The sequence below is a fragment of the Cetorhinus maximus genome, chromosome 11, assembly GCF_964194155.1.
Source record: "Cetorhinus maximus chromosome 11, sCetMax3.hap1.1, whole genome shotgun sequence".
NCBI classification, from domain to species: Eukaryota; Metazoa; Chordata; class Chondrichthyes; order Lamniformes; family Cetorhinidae; genus Cetorhinus; species Cetorhinus maximus.
In genome coordinates, this window is record NC_135889.1 from 59,659,442 (window position 1) to 59,678,029 (window position 18,588).

Below are 18,588 nucleotides of genomic sequence, written 5' to 3' on the forward strand. Positions count from 1 at the left end.
GTAGGGGAAGAGTAACGCGTAATCAAATTAGTTGGGATTCTACTCAAAGCTCTGGGTTAATCCGATGTAAAAAAAAAAATCAGTTTGGAACAAAATACAGCTGGAGCCCAGCACAGGGCATTACAAATTCGGTTAATTGTTCAGGCATTAGGCTGTCATTTGTCACCTTCAAGAAGGGGCGGGGTAGAAGATCTCCCATTGAGAGGTCCGTTATCATCTGTCCATGCCTCATAAAACATTAGAAAAACATGCACCTCCAGTCCTGAAATACAGGCTGTGCGGAAGAGGATGCTTCCAGGTCCCTCATCGTGTCCCAGGATGGTGACATTTGGTGCCCTGTCCAGGGGAACGATGATGCTGTAGACGCACAGGCAGGAATGGAAGCTGGTGCGCGCTGAGCTCGGCTCCCTGGAGGGGAGCGGTGGAGACGGGTTACCATGGTTACCGCATTGACGGCCTGCACCAGTGGGGGTGGGTGGGGAGAGATGGTCATGTGCTGAGGCAAAATGGCGTCTTGGAGGATGCGGTGTGATGTAGAGCATTTGTAATTTTACAGTCTTCATTCCCTCTGCAGTTCATGGTACACAGTTTGCTTATAATATTTGCTTTTTGGAGCAATTTTTTAAAAAATGGGTTTGGATGAAAGCACACAACTTTCCCCATTTTATTCATATGGGCTGGTCTTTATAATCAGAATAAAATGTCTTTTTTTAGCTACTTAGCAAGTTAGGAGATGTCGTCTCAAAGATGTAATTTTGGCTTATTTATTTTTTTCATGTTTATAGAGGAAGGATTGAAAGTGCCCTTGAAGCGTGTATGAGGCCGGTGACTGGCATTGGCGGGTGTGAATCAGAGTGGGCATTAAGCAGCCCCGAAAGGAAAGAATCGGATTTCCAGAAATAATGGCTCTAACTGTGTTTGGTAAGTTGCGCTGACAAACTTGAATACAAAGCTATCTGATATTTCTGTTTATTCTTCTAGAAACGTATTCCGTTACAGTTGCACTGCGGAGTAGTTGTTTTATTTTTAATATGATTAAATGGGAATTGCGAGAGCTGTATGTGGACTGGAGTCTGGTCATTGTGTTTATTGCTGCATGCAAAGGCTTAATCCAAGGGCGTATGCTCCGTAACATGGCATGTTAGCACATTTTATTATGTAGAGCTAAAACACAGAAGTTTGTTTTGTAATGAAAATTTGTTTTATTTATAATACACTTATTGCATTCGGAAAACAGTCTTTTTTAAACAATTTTTAGTAAACAATACTTGAATGGTTATGTACATTAATCCTGAACTGGATTAATTTGAGGCATTGAAATCGCCATCTATTTTTAATCTACACAAAAAGAGAGAACCTTAACAAAGTATAAAGGTTTTATTGGTCATAATAAAACTAAAATTGTTTTATATCAATATTACTGATATAGATAAATGTCATTTAATTTCTAATACAAGCTATTTTGTTTCACATGGTCATCAGAGTACTTATTTATTACATGTAAAACAAAGTGGCAAATTTGATTGTGGAAGAGAGGAGAGGGATTATTTGTATCTCTGCTCAATGATAAAAGAAATTATAAAATTAAAATGATTAAGAATCCATCAACAGGTTGTTGAGTCATCCTGTGACCAATGCTGTTTCTGCTTGTAAGATTGGCATGATTGGCTGATATAACCCTCTGTATGTGCAGATTGCTAGCTTTTACATTTAATATCAGTTCAGTGGTGAACTCTGAACTATTCCAACACAGACCAGGCAGCACACAACAATATCAATTCAGAAGCAAAGCATGGCCGAAGTTCTGTCTTTTAGAACATGAAATTATAAGAATTACAACAGTAAAAGGAAACAATTTAGCCCATTTTACTTGCACCGATGATTGGTCTTCAGCAGAAGCTGTGCCCTTAGCTAAGCTGTTCCGGCACAGCTATGACACTGGCACCTACCTTGAAACAATTTAGCCCATTTTACCTGCACCGATGATTGGTCTTCAACTGGAGGTGTGCCCTTAGCTAAGCTGTTCTGGTCTTCAGCTGAAGGTGTGCCCTTAGCTAAGCTGTTCTGGCACAGCAACAATACAGGCACCTACCTGGCAATGTGGAAACTGCCCAGATGTATCCTGTCTACAACAAGCAGGACAAATCCAACCTGACCAATCACTGCCCCATCAATCTACTCTTCATCATCAGCAAAGTGATAGAAATTGTTGTTGACAGTGTTATCAAGCAGCACTTACTCAGCAATAACTTGCTCACTGATGTTCAGTTTGAGTTCTGCCAAGGCCACTCAGCTCCTGACCTTGTTACAGCATTGGTCCAAACATGGACGAAAGAGCTAGACTCCAGAGGTGAAATGAGAGGTGCTGACATCGAGGCAGCATTTACCGAGTGTGGCATCAAGGAGCACAAGTAAAACTGAAATCAATGGGAATCATGGGGAAAACTCTCCACTGGCCAGAGTCATACTGAGCACAAAGGAAGATGTTTGTGGTTGTTGGAGGTCAATCTTCTCAGACCTGGGACATTGCTGCAGGAGTTCCTCAAGGTAATGTCCTAGGCCCAACCATCTTCAGCTGTTTCATCAATGACTTTCCTTCCAAAGGTCAGAAGGGAGGATGCTTGCAAATAATTGCACAATGTTCAGCATGATGTGCGACTCCTCGTATACTGAAGCAGTCCGTGTCCATATGCAGCAAGACCTGGACAACATTCAGCTTTGGGCTGATAAGTGGAGGTAACATTCATGCCACACAGGTGCCAGGCAATGACTATCTCCAACAAGAGAGAATCCAACCATCTCCCCTTGACATTCAATGGCAATACCATTGCTGAATTTCCCACTATCAACATCCTGGGGTTTACCATTGACCAGAAATTGAAGTGGTCCAGCCGTATAAATAGTGTGGCTGCAAGAGCAGGTCAGAGGCTGGGAATTCTGCGGTGAGTAGCTCCCCTCCTGGCTCCCCAAAGCCTGTCCACCATCTACAAGGAACAGGTCAGGAGTGTGATGAAATACTCACCTGGATAAGTACAGCTCCAATAACATTCAAGAAGCTTGACACCATCCAAGGCAAAGCAGCCCACCTGATTGGCACCGCATCCTACACTTCTAGCACCCACTCCCTCCGCCACTGATGCATAGTGGCAGCAGTGCGTACCATCTACAAGATGCACTGCAGCAATTCACCAAAGCTCCTTCCACAGCACCTTCCAAACCTGGGACCTCTACCACCTAGAAGGACAAGGGCAGCAGGTACATGGGAACACCACCACCTACAAGTTCCCCTCTAGGCCACACATCATCCTGACTTGGAACAATATCGCCATTCTTTCACTGTCATTGGGTCAAAATCCTGGAACTCCCTCCCTAACACCACATGGACTGCATTGGTTCAAGAAGGCGACTCACCATCACCTTTTCGAGGGCAATTAAGATGGGTAATAAAAATGCTGGCCTAACCAGCTTCTGTGAAAAGAAGAAAAAAAATTGCTTGCCCTTTTCCACATACCTTTTTCATGTTGCCAACTGTGGCTTAGTTGGTAGCACTTCTACCTCTGAGCCAGAAGGATGTGGTTCAAGTCTTACTACAGATACTTATGGAATCATAGAATGGTTCCAGCACAAAAAGAGGCCATTTGGCCTGTTGGGCCCTTGCTGGTTCTCACCCAGTCCCAGTCCCCCCACTCTTTTCCCCCTACCCATGCAATTTATTTCCCTTCAAATAATTATCAAATTCTCTTTTGAATCTGCCCCATCACACTTCCAGGCAATCTACTCCAGACCCTAACCACTTACTGTGTGTAAGAAGAAAAAAAAATCCTCATGTCACCATTGCTTCTTTTGCCTATCACCTTAAATTGGTGTTCTCTTTTTCTTGATCCTCTGCCAATGGAAACACCATCTCCCAATGGAAACACCATCTCCCTATCTACTCTCCATGATTTTGAGCCTTCTGTCAAATCTCCTCAATCTTCTCTCCCAAGGAAAAGGGCCCCAGCTTCTCAACCTATCCATGTAACTGAAATTCCTCATCCCCGGAAGCATTCTTATGAATCTTTTCTGCACCGTCTATAATGCCATCACATTCTTCCTAAAGTGTAGTGCCCAGAATGGACACAATGCTTCAGTTGAGGCCGAATCAGTGTTTTACAAGGGTTTATCAGAACTTCCTTGCTTTTGTACTCTATGCCCCTATTTATAAATCCCCTATGATTTATTAACGACTTTCTCCTGTTTGCCCCCTTCAATGATTTGTGCATATATACACCACTCAGGTTTGTCTGCTTCTGCACTCCCTTTAGAATTGCACCTTTAATTTTATATTGCCTGTCCTCGTTCTTCCTACCGAAATGAACCACTTTTTGCCTTAAATTTCATCTGTCTCTTGTCTGCCCATTCAACTGGCCTGTCTATGTCCTCCTGAAGTTTAACGGTATCCTCCTCACAGTTCACAATACTTCCAAGGTTTGTTTCATCTTCATATTGTGAAATAGTATACCAAAGTTTAGAACATTAATATATATATCAAGGAAAACAGAGGTCCTAACACTGACCCTGGGAAACCCCGCTATATACCTTCAATCCACAAGACAACAGTTCACCACTACTCTCCATTTCCTGTCAATCAGTCAATTTCGTATCCACCCTGCTACTGTCCCTTTTATTCTATGAGCTCTAACTTTGCTGAGCAGCCTGTTAGGGGGCACTTTATCAAATACTTTTTGGAAGTCCATGTACAACTTCATTACCCTCATAAGCTCTCTCTGTTACCTCATCAAAATCTCAAGCAAGTTAGTTAAAAGCGATTTTGTCCTTAACAAATCTATACTGGCTTTCCTTCATTAAAAACATTTGCCCAAATGACTGTCAATTTTGTCCTGGATTATTATTTCTAAAAGCTTCCCTACCACTAAGGTTAAACTAACTGGCCTGTAGTTGCTGGATTTGTCCTTGCACTTATTTTTTGAACAAGGCTATAACAATTGCAATCCTCCAGCCTTCTGACACCACCCTATATCTAAAGAGGATTGAAAAATTAAGGCAACATAAGTATTTTGGCTGACACTACAGTGCTAGATTGAGAGAATGCTTCGATGTCAAACGTGCAGTTTTTCAGATGAAAAGTTAAACCACAGCCGCATAGTGTTATCCACGACGCCCTGGCCAATATTTCACAATAAACATCACCAGTATAAGATAGATTATCTGGTCACGATAGCATTGCTATTTGTGGGATTTTGCTATGTGCAAATTGGCTGCTAGAGGTTGTGAAACAGTCTGCATGAATGCAAATCGTATTTTCCCCCCTTTTCAAATCTGGTTTAAATGATCTGGCTTCTGCTGGTATCCACTTGTGGTAAATATTTAAATAACTCGGGGAGGAAGGAATCATAACTTTTACATAGTTCCTCTAATGATAATGGTCACTTAACCTTAACCCTTGGCAACAAATTCACAACCGTAAGGAAACAACTTTTTTCTCGTTTGCTCTTGGGGTGTGGGTATTGTTGACAAGGCCAACATTTATTGCCCATCCCTAATTGAAAAGTGGTGATGAACTGCCTTCTTGAACTGCTGCAGTCCTTGTGGAGGACTGCCACATCAAATTGTGAATAATGGTGAACATCAAATGACAAACAGGAGGAAAATGCTCTATGAACATCCCCATTCTCAATGATGGGGCGATCCAGCACATTAGTGCAAAAGGCAGGTGCCAGTGTTCCCATGCCTCTGTTGCCCTTGTTCTTCTAGGTTTGAAAAGTGCTGTCAAAAGAGCCTTGGCGAGATGCTACTACTGTGCATTTTCAAGGTGCTACACACAGCAGCTACTGTGCACCAATGGTAAGATAAGTGAATTTTTAACCTGGTGGGTGGGGTGCCAATCAAGCAGGTTGCTTTAACTGGGAAGGTGTCAACCTTCTTGAGTGTTTTTGGAGCTGCACTCATTTGGACAAGTGATGAGTATTCCATCACCTTCCTGACTTGTGTCTTGTAAATGGTGGAAAGACTGGGAAGTCAGAAGGTAAAGTTATTTGTCACAGAATATCTACTCTCTGACCTGCTGTTGTTTTTTTTTATTATTCATTCACAGGATGTGGGCGTGTTGGCTGGGCCAGCATTTATTGCCCATCTCCAGTTGCCCTTGAGAAGGTGGTGGTGAACTGCCTTCTTGAACTGCTGCAGTCCATGTGGTGTAGGTACACCCACAGTGCTGTTACTAGCCATAGTATTTATGTGGCTTGTCCAGATAAGTTTGTGGTCAATGATGGTGGGGGATTCAGCGAATATAATGCTCTTGAATGGACTGCTTTATTATCTGCTGAGTTGTGGATGGACCTGTGCAAATCATCAATGAGCATCACAGTACAGAGGGTTCACCAGTCACTAATCACTAAGCTGATTCCTGGGATGAGTGATCTGTCTTATGAGAAAAGGTTGAGCAGGTTTGGCCTATATTCATTGGAGTTTAGAAGATTGAGAGGTGATCTTATTGAAACATATAAGATTCTGAGGGGCCTAGATAAGGTACATGCTGAGAGGATGTTCCCCCTTGTGGGAGAACCTAGAACTAGGGGACATAGTTTAAAATAAGGGGTCTCCCACTTAAGACAGTGGTGAGGAGGAATTTCTTCTCTGAGGTTCATTAGTGTCTGAAATTCTCTTCCACAGTGAGCAGTGGAGGCTGAGCCATTGAATATATTCAAGACTGAGTTAGACAGATTTTTGATCTACAAGGAAGTTGAGAGTTATGGAGGCAAGCAGGAAAGTGAAGTTAAGGCTGCAATCAGATCAGCCATGATCTTATTGAATGCTGGAGCAGACTTGTAGGACTGAATGGCCTACTCCTGCCCATATTTATTGTGATCTTATTCTTCCCACTCCTGGTCTTATGATGGAGGGATAGTTGTGGATGAAGCAGCTTGAAAGTGTTTGGGGCTAGGACACTGTCCTGTGGAACTCCTCCAGCGATGCCTTGGGGCTGAGATGATTGGCCTCCAACAACGCAGCTATCTTCCTTTGTGCTAGTTATGAATTAAGCCACAGAATCATAGAATTGTTGCAGCTCAGGAGGAGGTCATTTGGTCCATCTGGCTCTCGGAAGGAGCTATTCACCTAGTGCCACTCGACCTTCTCCCCTGCACATTCATCCCTCTCAGATAATCCAATTTCCTCTTAAATGCCTTGATGGAACCTGCCTTCACCACGCCCTTAGGCAGCGCATTCCAGATCCTAACGACTCGCTGTGTGGAAAAAGTTTCTTCTTATGTTTCCATTGCTCCTTTTGCCAATTACCTAAAATTTGTGCCCTCTTGTTCTCAATCCTTCCATCAATGGGAATATTTTTCTCTATCTACTCTGTCCAGACCCTTCATGAATTTGTATCGCTCTATCAGATCTCCTCTCAACCGCCTCCTCTTCAAGGGAAACCTCTCCAATCTACCTAGATAACTGAAGTTCCTCGACCTTGGAACCTTTTCTGCACTCTCTCTAATGCCTTCACACCTTTCCTGAAGTATGGTGCCCAGAAATGGACACAATACTCCAGCTGAGACTGAACCAGCGTTATATACAAGTTTAGCATAACTCCCTTGCCAGTGGAGAGTTTTCCCCTGATTCCCATTGACATCTATTTTGCTAGAGTTGCTTGATGCCACAGTTGGCCAAATGCTGCCTAGATGTCAAGGGCAGTCACAGAATTTAGCTCTTCTGTCCATGTTGGGACCAACGCTGGACCAGAGTGGTCATGGCAAAACCAAAACTGAACATTGATGCACAGGTATGTTGAGTATGTACTGCTTAATAACATTGTTGCAAATTCTTCCCATTACTTTGCTAATGATTAAGAATAGGCTAATGGAAAGGTAATTTGCCAGTTTAGATTTATCTTACTCTTTGTGGACAGGACATACCTAGCCAATTTCCAACTTTACTGTGAAGATGCCAGCAATATAGCTGTACTGGGACTTGACTAGTTCTGGGGCATTAGTCTTCAACAATACAAGTGGGATCTTGCCTGGACCCATAGCTTTTGCTCGTATCCAGTGTCCTCAGCTGTTTCTTGATTTCAAGTAGAGTAAATGAAGATGGCTGAAGAAAAGGTTCTGTGATGGAGGGAGGGGGTTCCTCAGGAGGAAGCCAAAATAGATAATTTGCTCAACACTTCTCACCAAAGATGATTGCAGGCACTTCAGCCTTTTCTTTCGAAGTTATGCTAGGCTCCCCCATCATTGAGAATGGGGCTGTTCATGGAGTCTTTTCCTTCTTTTAGTCATTTCATATTCACTATTATTCGCAACTAGATGTGACAGGACTGCAGAGCTTTGATCTAATCGGTTGGTATGGTATCAGTTATTTCTGTCTTTAGCATGCTGCTTCTGATGTTTAGCATGTAATCCTATGCTGTAGCTTCAGTAAATTGGCATCTCATTTTTAATTACACCTAACACTGTTCCTGGCCTGCTAATCCTAACTGAACTCTGGTTAATCTTGTGTCTTGATGGCTAAAGCAGATTGAGGGATATGTTGGGTCATGAGATTGTGGTTGGATACAATTCTGCTGTTGAGGTGTCAGCTGTGGCTTAGTTCATAGCACCCTCGCCTTTGAATCAGAGGGTTGTGGGTTCATGTCCCACTCCCGGAAACCAAGAACTGTGATTGTACTCGAAAGAGTTGCAATCTGTGACTGTTGATAACTACTCGAAAGAGTTACAATTCTGCTGTTGTTGACAGCATCTCATCATCGATGTCCAGTTTTGAGCTGTTAGTTCCGTTCTTAATCTATCCCATTTAGCGTGGCTGTATTGCCACACAATTAAGCCCTCATTGTGAAGACAGCACTTTACAAGGACTAGATTAGTGGTATGAGGTCAAATAGGTTTTTTTTCTTGTGTGTGTTCTCTTATCACCTGCCACAGGTCCAATCTGGCAACTGTGAACTTTAGAACTTTGACAACTAGTTCATTGGTGGAGTTAGCAAGCCATTCTTTGTAACGGTCATTGAAGTTCCCGATTCAGAGTACATTCTGTGTCTTTGCTACCCACAGTGTATCTTCCGAGTGGTGTTCAATATGGAGGATGGATAATCAAAGGAAGTTTTCTTACCCATGTTTGATCTGATGCCGTGAGGCTTAATGGGATCCAGAGTTGGTGTCGAGGGGTCCCAGGATTACTACCTCCTGACTTCATATCATTGTGCTGTCACTCATGAGTTGTCTGTCCTACCTGTAGGATGTGAATCTCCCAGAGCTGGTGATGGAGGAATCTGGGACATTGGCTTTAAAGTATGATTTAATGTGTATGACTGTCAACCTGTTGCTCGATCAGGTTGTGGGACAGTTCTCCCAATTTTGGCACAAGTACCCTGATAGTAAAGAGGACTTTGCATGACAGTCTGTGCCGTTGTCGTATCTGAATCCAGGTCAAGTGATCTAAGCGGTTTTATTCTTAATATGCTTTTTCATGCAATTGAGTGGCTTACTAGGCCATTTCAGTGGGCAGTTTAGAGTCGACCACATTTCTGTCGGTCTAGAGTTGCATATAGGAGGGCAGATCTCCTTCCTTAATGGATGTTAGTGAACAGACAGGCTTTTGTGAAAATCCCCCCCAGCTTCATGGTCATCATTACTGATATTAGCTTTTTATTCCAACTTTGTGTCTTAATTAACTGAATTTAAATTCCTCAGCTGTGTGGATCATGTTTCTCGACCATTAGCCCAGCCCTCTGGATCACTAGTCCAATAACATGCTACTCTACACCCCAGAAATGCGAGCAACATTCCAACTACGGTGTGACAAATATCTTGTGCAAATTCATAGGTTCGTGAAAAAGTCGCGGGAAACTCACCCCCACTTCCAATGGCTGACCTGCAGCCATTTAACACTCCAAATGTTACCTGGGCTGGAGATGGGTTTTCCACCCCCATCGGGGGAGCAAGGCCCGCCTTCCGAGAGATTATAGCCATCTGATTGGCTGGCAGCTGTCTGGCCCCAACAGCATCGTTAGAGTGATGGCTGCTGCTGAGATTACATCCAGTTCCAGCGAAGGAAGACCAGGAGCCAGGTGGAAGGTGAGTATTGGGGGTGTCTCAGCAGTGCCAGGGTGCAAAAAACCCTTTCCCGGCTGAGATCAAGCAGACTACCCGGTCATTAATTGGTCACTTAAGGCCCTCAATTGGAACGAGGATGGTTTTTAGGCAGTTCACATCTGCCTGCAGAAGTCTGGTACAGTCAGACCCATTGATCAATTGAAGCCCTCAAACATGATTTTAGATACGTGGACATTTCTGGTTTCTTCCAGTAATATAGCCCAAAAAGAGTATCCCATATGAATGATTTGCTGTATGTTGCATAGCTTTCATCTGCAATAAGAGCAACACCAATGGAGAAAGATGTTTAGTATAATGAGCAATAGAGGGAAAGAACACTGATGTAGAGGATGGTTGGAATTTGGAAGTGAAGAAAAGTTTTCTGTAGCCAGAACTGTTTAGCAGCAGCTCATTGAAGAGAACCTCAGCTGAATGTGTACTTGCCTGCAGTTCAGTACCGTTCACGACTTCTCAGGTACTGAAGCAGTCCATGCGCACATGCAGCAAGACTTGGACAACATTCAGGCTTGGGCTGGTAAGTAGAAATGAACATTTGCACTATACAAGAACTAGGCTATGACTATGTCCAACAAGAGAGAATTTGACCGTCTTCCCTAGACAATGGCAATACCATCGCTGATTTCTGCACCATCAACATCCTGCAGGTTGCCATTGACCAAAATCTTAACTGGTCCAGCTATATAAACACTGACTACAAGAGCAGGTCAGAAGTTGGGCACTCTGTGGTGAATGACTCACCTGACTCCCACAAAGCTGGTAACCATCTACAAGGTGCAAGTCAGGAGTGTGATGGAATGCTGTTTACTTGAATGGATGAGTGTAGGTCCAACAACACTCCAGGAACTCAATGCCCTCTGAGACAAAGCAACCTACTTATTCAGCATCAACACCCCATCCACCACTTAAACATTCACTCCCTCTACCACAGATGCACAGTGGCAGCAGAGAGTGTCATCTATAAGATGCATTGCAACAAAGTGCTAAGCCTCCTTTAACAGCACCTTCCAAACCATGATCATTTTATGCTAGACATGTGGACCAATTTAGCATGGTCCTCAAGAAAAAGAAATGAAAGACTATCTTTAATTTATACAGTGCCTTTTACCCTAGCAGGCTCTCCCAAAGTACTTCACAGCCAATTAAATACTTTTTTGTGTGTAGGCATTATTGTGATGTATGGAAAGTGGAAACCAATTTGTGCACAGCAAGGCTCCATGAACAGCAATGTGATAATAACCAAACAACCCGTTTTAGTGATGTTGATTGAGGCATAACTATTAGCCTGGATATCAGGGAGAACGTCTCTATTCCTTTGAAATAATGCAATAGGAGGTCTACCTCAAGGGAAGACAGGGCCTCAGCGTAACATCTCATCTGAAAGACAGTGCTGTGCAATTGATGCTTAGCCCCTGTTTTCCAAACTCAAATTTAGGCCCCACTCTGCAATGAGAACGCTGTTCATGTGCAGACAATTTTATTATTGCAATACTAATCCCATGCTAGGAAAACTGATTTTTACAAGTATACAAATTTCAGATCTTGACTACTCTTCATTCCCAAGTTTCACTTTGCTGTTCTGTGGACATTTTTTCTTTTAATTTTTTTCCTATCCTAACTTCTTAAAAAGTACATCAAGCACTTAACTCTCAGAGATGCCTCAATCCCACCATCTGCTTTGAAACTGGGATTAATGAAAATGGGAAAAACGAGTCTTTTGCTTTTCCACGTGTTAGGGGCTGATTACTTTAATTTTCTTGTTACTGATTTGTAATTTTTTGGAATCATTCTCAAATTCTGCTTTTCTCTACTTGTATTTTTTTTTAAAAAAGCTGTTCAAGTGATTAGTACATATTATTAAAGTCAGATCATTATGCTTTAGAAGCCTAGTTGAGAAATCAGTAAATTGAACTGTACAAAGTGAAAATACTGATCATGTATAGAAGAGTGATAACACACGAAGGAGAAAGGTAGGTTAATTTTCTGATGAGTTCCTTCACCACATTTGGAAAAGACAATCTTTCATTCTGTGTATTCCCAGCATTTTCTATTTTTATTCCCGATATCAAATATTTGTTCTGATTCTTGTCTCTGCTAATTCAACTATAAAATGTTACTGACTATTACATTTTCTCTAAATTTATTACTTTTGCTTTTCTTCAGGGAAACTAATTGTAATAGATTGATTTTAAAACTGTAACGTTGTTGCTGTCCATATGAATAGGGTTTGTTTCTATCCTTCTGAATGTATTTATATTGCATATGATTAATAGTATGTATTTGTTGTTTGATCTGAAACTTTTAAAGAAGTGCAGACGCAGAGCTTCTGATAGTTTAGAAGTTTTTCCATTGAGCTAATGAGTCACATAAATCTGCGAGGTGCCAGCCTCAATCTTAGTGTAAAATGTGTTAGCCAATCTCTGTTGCATTTATTTTACATCTTGTGTTTCTTAAATGTCCCAAATGGATGAGGAGTTGTGGGAGTTCCATTTTAGGCCAGGAAAAGGATGAGGCTAAGAACCTTCATGAAAGGACGAAGGATGAAGTTACTAAAGGCAAGAGTTGTTGCTAGACTTGTGAGAAACAAAGACCTATGTGTTTGAAGAATTAAATGAACAACTTTCATTGCAAAATGAAGACTACGTAGAAAATTCAATTCAATTTCACTTTACTTTCCGTATGGCAATTCATTTTGGGTACATTGCTCGTTTGTTAAAAATTTACACAAATGATTATTAACAATAAAAGAAAATGACCCTCTCACAGAGATCTAACTTTAATTAAAATATGAATTCAAAACTATCCAATGCATTAAAATAATCATTGTGAGAACCACCCTGAGTGCATTTCCTCGTCCATGCGTCAAACTCCTGTTAAAAGTTTTTATAGAGAAGGGTACAAAATGAGTTCAGAAATTGATTTGTCTAGCCTCTGAGGGATTGTAACCTTTTTCCTGAATGCATCCAACAGTAATACTAAGTCAAAGGATGATTCTCATTGTTCACGCCACTCTTTAATTTAATCAAAATTCTTTGAGAGCAGATTTCGTTGAGAAAGGCTTGGGTTCATCAAATACCCTTCCTGCCCGGTAAAATAACCTCTGTGCCTTTAAAGAGTCTGCTTTCCTAAGACAACAATACCAGGCGAGACATCCAAAAATGATAACACACTCAACTACAGCATGTAGAAGAGTTTCAAGATTCTATGATCTACTCAAAAAGATTTTAATTTTCTTAGGTAGTATAACCTTGGCCACCACATCTGTACATTTTTCCTTCCATTTCAACTTAACTTCTACTTTGAGACCCAGATACTTGTAGTTAGTAACTACGTCAATGTCCACATCATGAATCTTCACAGGAACAATATCATTAACTGGCTTTTTCCTAAAGTCTATAATTAAGCTATAAGTGAAGCTGTCTATGTCCATATGCAGCAAGATCAGACAATATTCAGGCTTGGGCTGATAAGTGGCAAGTAACGTTCACAATACACAAGTGCCAGGTAATGACCACCTCCACAAGCGAGAATGTAACCATCTCCCCTTGACATTCAGTGGCATTACCATTGCTGAATTCCCCCACTATCAACATCCTCGGTGTTACCATTGACCAGAAACTGAACTGGACCAGCTGTAAAATCACTTTGGGCAGGATTCCCACCCAACCCCCCCCCCCCACCCCGGGAGTTGCGCGAGCGGGCGTTAGCGGTCCGGTTCCCAATTGGGCGCACTGTCATTTTACGTGGGTTAAGGCCCGCCCAGCGTGACGTCCGCCAGGAAGCTCCTGGGCGGGGGGGTTCCCTGAGCTGGGAGTGTGCTCTTTCGCGCGAAAAAACTTTACTGACATGTCCCCTCATGTGACGCTGTCACATGAGTTGGGACATGTCCATAACTTTTATTTTAAAATATTCTGAAATTTTTAAATCCATCATGAAACCTTATCCTGCCTGTGGATGAGGTTTCATGTTTTTTCAGAAGCTCACCTGGGCTCCCGGCCTGCCCGCCAACCTTAAGTTTGGACGGGCAGGTCCATTGATTAGTTCAATTACCGTATTAATGGCCTTAAGTGGCCGTTGACTGGTTAGTGGGTGTGCAGCCGACCTGAAAATGTAAATGACATGGGGTGATGCCGGGATGCCCCCGCGACGTTACCCCGCGTCATTTTACGCGTTGGCAAGTGGGCCCCGCCCTCCGCTCGCTGACCGGAAGATGCAGCCCTATGTCTGCAAGAGCAGGTCAGAGGCTGGGAATTCTGCAGATAGTTACTCACATCCCGATTCCCCAAAGCCTGTCCACCAGCTACAAGGCACAAGACAGGAGTGTGGGAATACTCCCCACTTGCTTGGATGAGTGCAGTTCCAACAGCAATCAAGAAGCTTGACACCATCCAGGACAAAGGAGCCGCTTGATTGACACCCCATCCACCCCCTTAAATATTCACTCCTTCCACCACCGATGCACAGTGGCAGCAGCATGTACCATCTACAGGATGCACCACAGCAACTCACCAAGGCTTCTTTGACAACACCTTCCAAACCTGCGACCTCTACCACCTAGAAGGACAAGGCCAGCAGATGCATAGGAACAGCACCACCTGCAAGCTCCCCTCCAAACCACTCACCATCCTGACTTGGAACTATATCGCCTTCACTATTGCTGGGTTAAAATCCTGGAACTTCCTTCCTAACAGCATTGTGGTGCTCCTACAACACATGGATTGCAGCAGTTCAAGAAGGCAGCTCACCACTACCTTCTCAAGGGCAATTAGGGATGGGTGGTAAATGCTGGCCTAGCCAGCGACGCCTACATTCCACAAACGAATAATTTAAAAAGAAAGTTCTTCTGTCTTGTTTTCATTCAGATGAAGAGAATTGTTATTGCACCATTTTATGAACCTCTCCAGCAGGATCCAATAATTACCTTTGTTATTTCTTATGGACCCACAAGTGCAAATTAAGATGATTCAGCCATTGAAGCGTGAAAATGGAAGTTGTATGCTCTATTGGACTGTGACCTGTAAAGAGTTGAAGAAGTTATAATAGGAGAACATGGTTAGAATCATAGAAAAGTTACAGCACAGAAGGAGGCAATTTGACTCATCATGTCCACGTCGATTCTCTGCAAGCACAATTCACCTCGCCTGTCTTTTCCCCATATCCCTGCAAAATTTTCCTTTTCAGATAATGATCCAATTCCCTTTTGAATGCCATGATTGAACCTGCTGCCACCACACTCAGACAGTGCATTCCAGATCCTAGGCACTTGCTGTGTAAGGAAGGTTTTCTTTGTGTCGCCATTGCTTCTTTTGCCAATTATTTTAAATCTGTGCCCTCTGGTTCTCCATCCTTCCACCAGTGGGAACAATTTCTCTTTAACCACTCTGTCCAGCCCCATCTTTTTTTTTGATTACCTCTAGCAAATCTCCTCTCAACCTCCTCTTCAGCAAGAACAGTATCAGCTTCTCCAATCTATCTGAGTAACTGAAGTTCGGTGGCGCATGGAGGTAGTTATTAAAAAAAGGTGCAGAGGAAGCAAGGAAGCAGAACTTTGATAAACACCTAAATTAATGGAAGGTCAGAAAAGGAACCATTAATCACAGCAGAGTGAGATTTAGAAGAAATGGATATTAATGAGCATAGTTTTGCTGGGAGGCCATATGATGATTACCTGCTTAGTATACTGTTTCAAATATGTATGCAGCCTAGTGGTGCCTAAGGAAATTGAAATAGGGTTACCTGCTACAGTACCTCAGCTGATATGTACAACTCAGAATTATGTACTCAACGGTATGGGAGAAATTGAGAATGATTCAAACCTAGTCATAGAAGTGAAAGGGCATTTTGCAAATCTGCTATATTGCCTGGTTCCCCATCTATAATGTATACCCCCTGGCTTCTTTGAAGAAATCATTTGCATTTCTGTTTGCTTGATGGAAGATAAATATTTTCCTCTAAATTCATTAAAATATGTGATACCAAACTTATTCAATGTAGTTTTTATCCATGTATTATTGTAATTTGGAAAATTTAGTTCAAAATTGCTTTCATTCTTCTTTGACATCCATAAAGCATAAGCTGGCTGTTAAAATGAGCAAGAAGCTACGTAGAATGCCTAGTATACCTAAATACTTTTTTGTTACAGGGATAATGTTTTTGCAATAGAACTGTGATCTTTTATTTAGTTGCAGGAAAGATTTCATTTACCCAAGATAGTAAGGATAGCAAGTAACCCAAGTTGTCTAACATATTTTCTTAGGTGTTTTTGAAAAGCTTTCCTTCCTTACAGTTGAAAATTTGAACATTTATAAAAAGCCAAGTTGTCAATTCATAAATTCTTACATCAATGTAATGTTTTGTATAGGTTGAAAGTAAACTCTGAGATGAATTAGATGTTAAAATCTGCCATGTTGAGTGATGACTTGGGAGGAAGGTTAGTATTGGTGATGATATTAAATCCAGACTTGTTCTGCTCCCTTAAGTAGAATTTTGTTTAAATATTTGCAGCTGGAAATGTATTTTGCAAAGGTTGGCTTCACTTTCAAAAGTAACTTGTTTGCTGAAATGCACTTCAGTAGCCTGAGTTGTTTTTTAGTAGGTGCATTTGTTATAAAACTGAAATATATGGTTTTAAGACTAGAATCAAATAAGTTTGCGGGAAATCTGTTCAAAAAATGTGGATATGCAGAAAATGGTCTTTTTTTTTGTCTTTAAATTTTATTATTTTAATTTTTTTAATTCAAACTGTTGGATAATTCAGATTATCTTCCATCAAAATAAAACAAACAGAAGATGGTGAATGTTGGAAAGACTGTTGCAATACTTCTAAATTGTTCAAAAATATTAAACTCCCCCCACCTCACTTGAGCTGCTTCTGGCAACTCTTTATGAGTAAAAGAGTACTCCAGGACATACTGTGCTTTGTTGTTCCTCTTGTGCTTTCTGCCCATTTCCAAGTGCTTGGGCTCAGAGGTGAGGAATGAACTCCCCCACCTAGGGAAGGGATATAGGAGTGTACATTAGGCCCAGGCAACAGCATACAAAGGAGATGTAAGCGAGGCTTGGTGGGGGGGGCGCCTGGTGCTCTAAATGTTTCCACTGCACAGCCTGTGCAGCCATTCTGCGCATTGCCTGCAGAGACTTCAATTGGAAACAATTAAATTACAAAAGAACTTAGACATTTTATTGGCAGATTAGAGTCTGCCTGTACCCTCAAAGCTGTAACAGGTCTCCAAACCCTACCGCATCAAAACTCCACCTCCACACTAACAAGATTTATTGACAGACACCAGGGAGTTGGCCTCCTATACTTGTATAAACCCAAGACTGGGAGGTTGTTCTGAATCATGGGCATATCTCTGTGGCAGGCGTAGGTGCCACTTCACCAGAGTTCCATCCCAGTCGAAACAAGTTGGAAAGTGGAGCCTGTGATCTTCACTAATTCTTATTTGACCATGACTATCATAAGTTTTATTGGTTTTCATTATTAGAGAAGCCTGTTTTTGTTTGACAGATACATAAATAGCATCAAAATAAATAATTGCATCACTTGCACAAAATGTGATTAAAATAATGTGCAATTGTTCTATCATCTGCCTCCCCAAAGTAAAGACTTTACCAAGTGCATTTCATTAGATGTGCAGCTGTAATCCAAAATTGCTTTAGCCTGACCAATTACTAAACAATGTTAACAAGTTGTAATGAAGCAAACACAATGATACATGATTTCCTGTGCTCTGAAGATGAAAATAATTTGTCATGATCAACAAAAATTTTATGAACCTACTTTGGGAATTTCTAGTTGTTGTTTCATGTTGGCAGTTGCCACAGTGCTTTGTCCATTTATACAGTGAAGTGTGGTAATGTATCAAGCACAGTGAATTCCCACTGTTTGCGACTTCCTCGTTCACATTTGCACTTACCCGTGCTTTGTACTTTGTACACAGCATCACATGAGCAAAGTTTGCTTATCCATGGCCTCTTCTCCCTCCCTCTCTCTTTCCCCGGGGAGATGGCAGCCATGACGGAGCAGAGACTGGAATGGTTTCAGCTGAAATGCTGCCCAAATGAAGGGATTCATCCGAAAATGTCCGAATTGCTGGGTCCAGAGCTGCAATAATGGCTCTATTCAATTTTAAACCTTCACCGATGTATTGCTCAGAGGCTTCCTTGTCTCTCCTATACAGGCACTGCACCACAATTTTGCTGGAGAGTAGCTGCCCAAACCAGTGCTGCCCTCGAAGGGCTGGAACCTACCTAATTGATTCGAAAGCATGTTCCCTGTTCCCGATTTCGCCATTTGTGAGATTTTGCGGGAACGTAACCCCCACGAACGGCAGGACTTTGCTGTAATACAGTGCACAGTAAACTGCACCATGCACTTTGTTCCTGAGAAATATGATTTCTTTTTAAAAAGGAACTTCAACCTACCAGGCAGCTAAATCAACTTGTCACACTAATATATGGAAGATGGCCAAAGATAAAA

The 18,588-nt window shown here is 41.9% G+C and overlaps 1 protein-coding gene across 2 annotated transcripts in view; it reads left to right on the forward strand.

The window, feature by feature from the left end:
* Positions 1-498: 498 nt before the first annotated feature.
* The window catches only part of chn1 (chimerin 1), a 307,301-nt gene continuing 289,211 nt past the window's right edge, over positions 499-18,588 (forward strand). The window contains exons 1-2 of one of the 2 annotated variants that reach the window (XM_078552060.1): positions 499-580; positions 786-921. In XM_078552060.1, coding sequence (XP_078408186.1) covers positions 903-921 — 19 coding nt within the window. In that variant the 5' untranslated portion in view covers positions 499-580; positions 786-902. The remainder of the gene's footprint in view (positions 581-785; positions 922-18,588) is intronic. The other variant, XM_078552061.1, reaches the window with a different exon arrangement.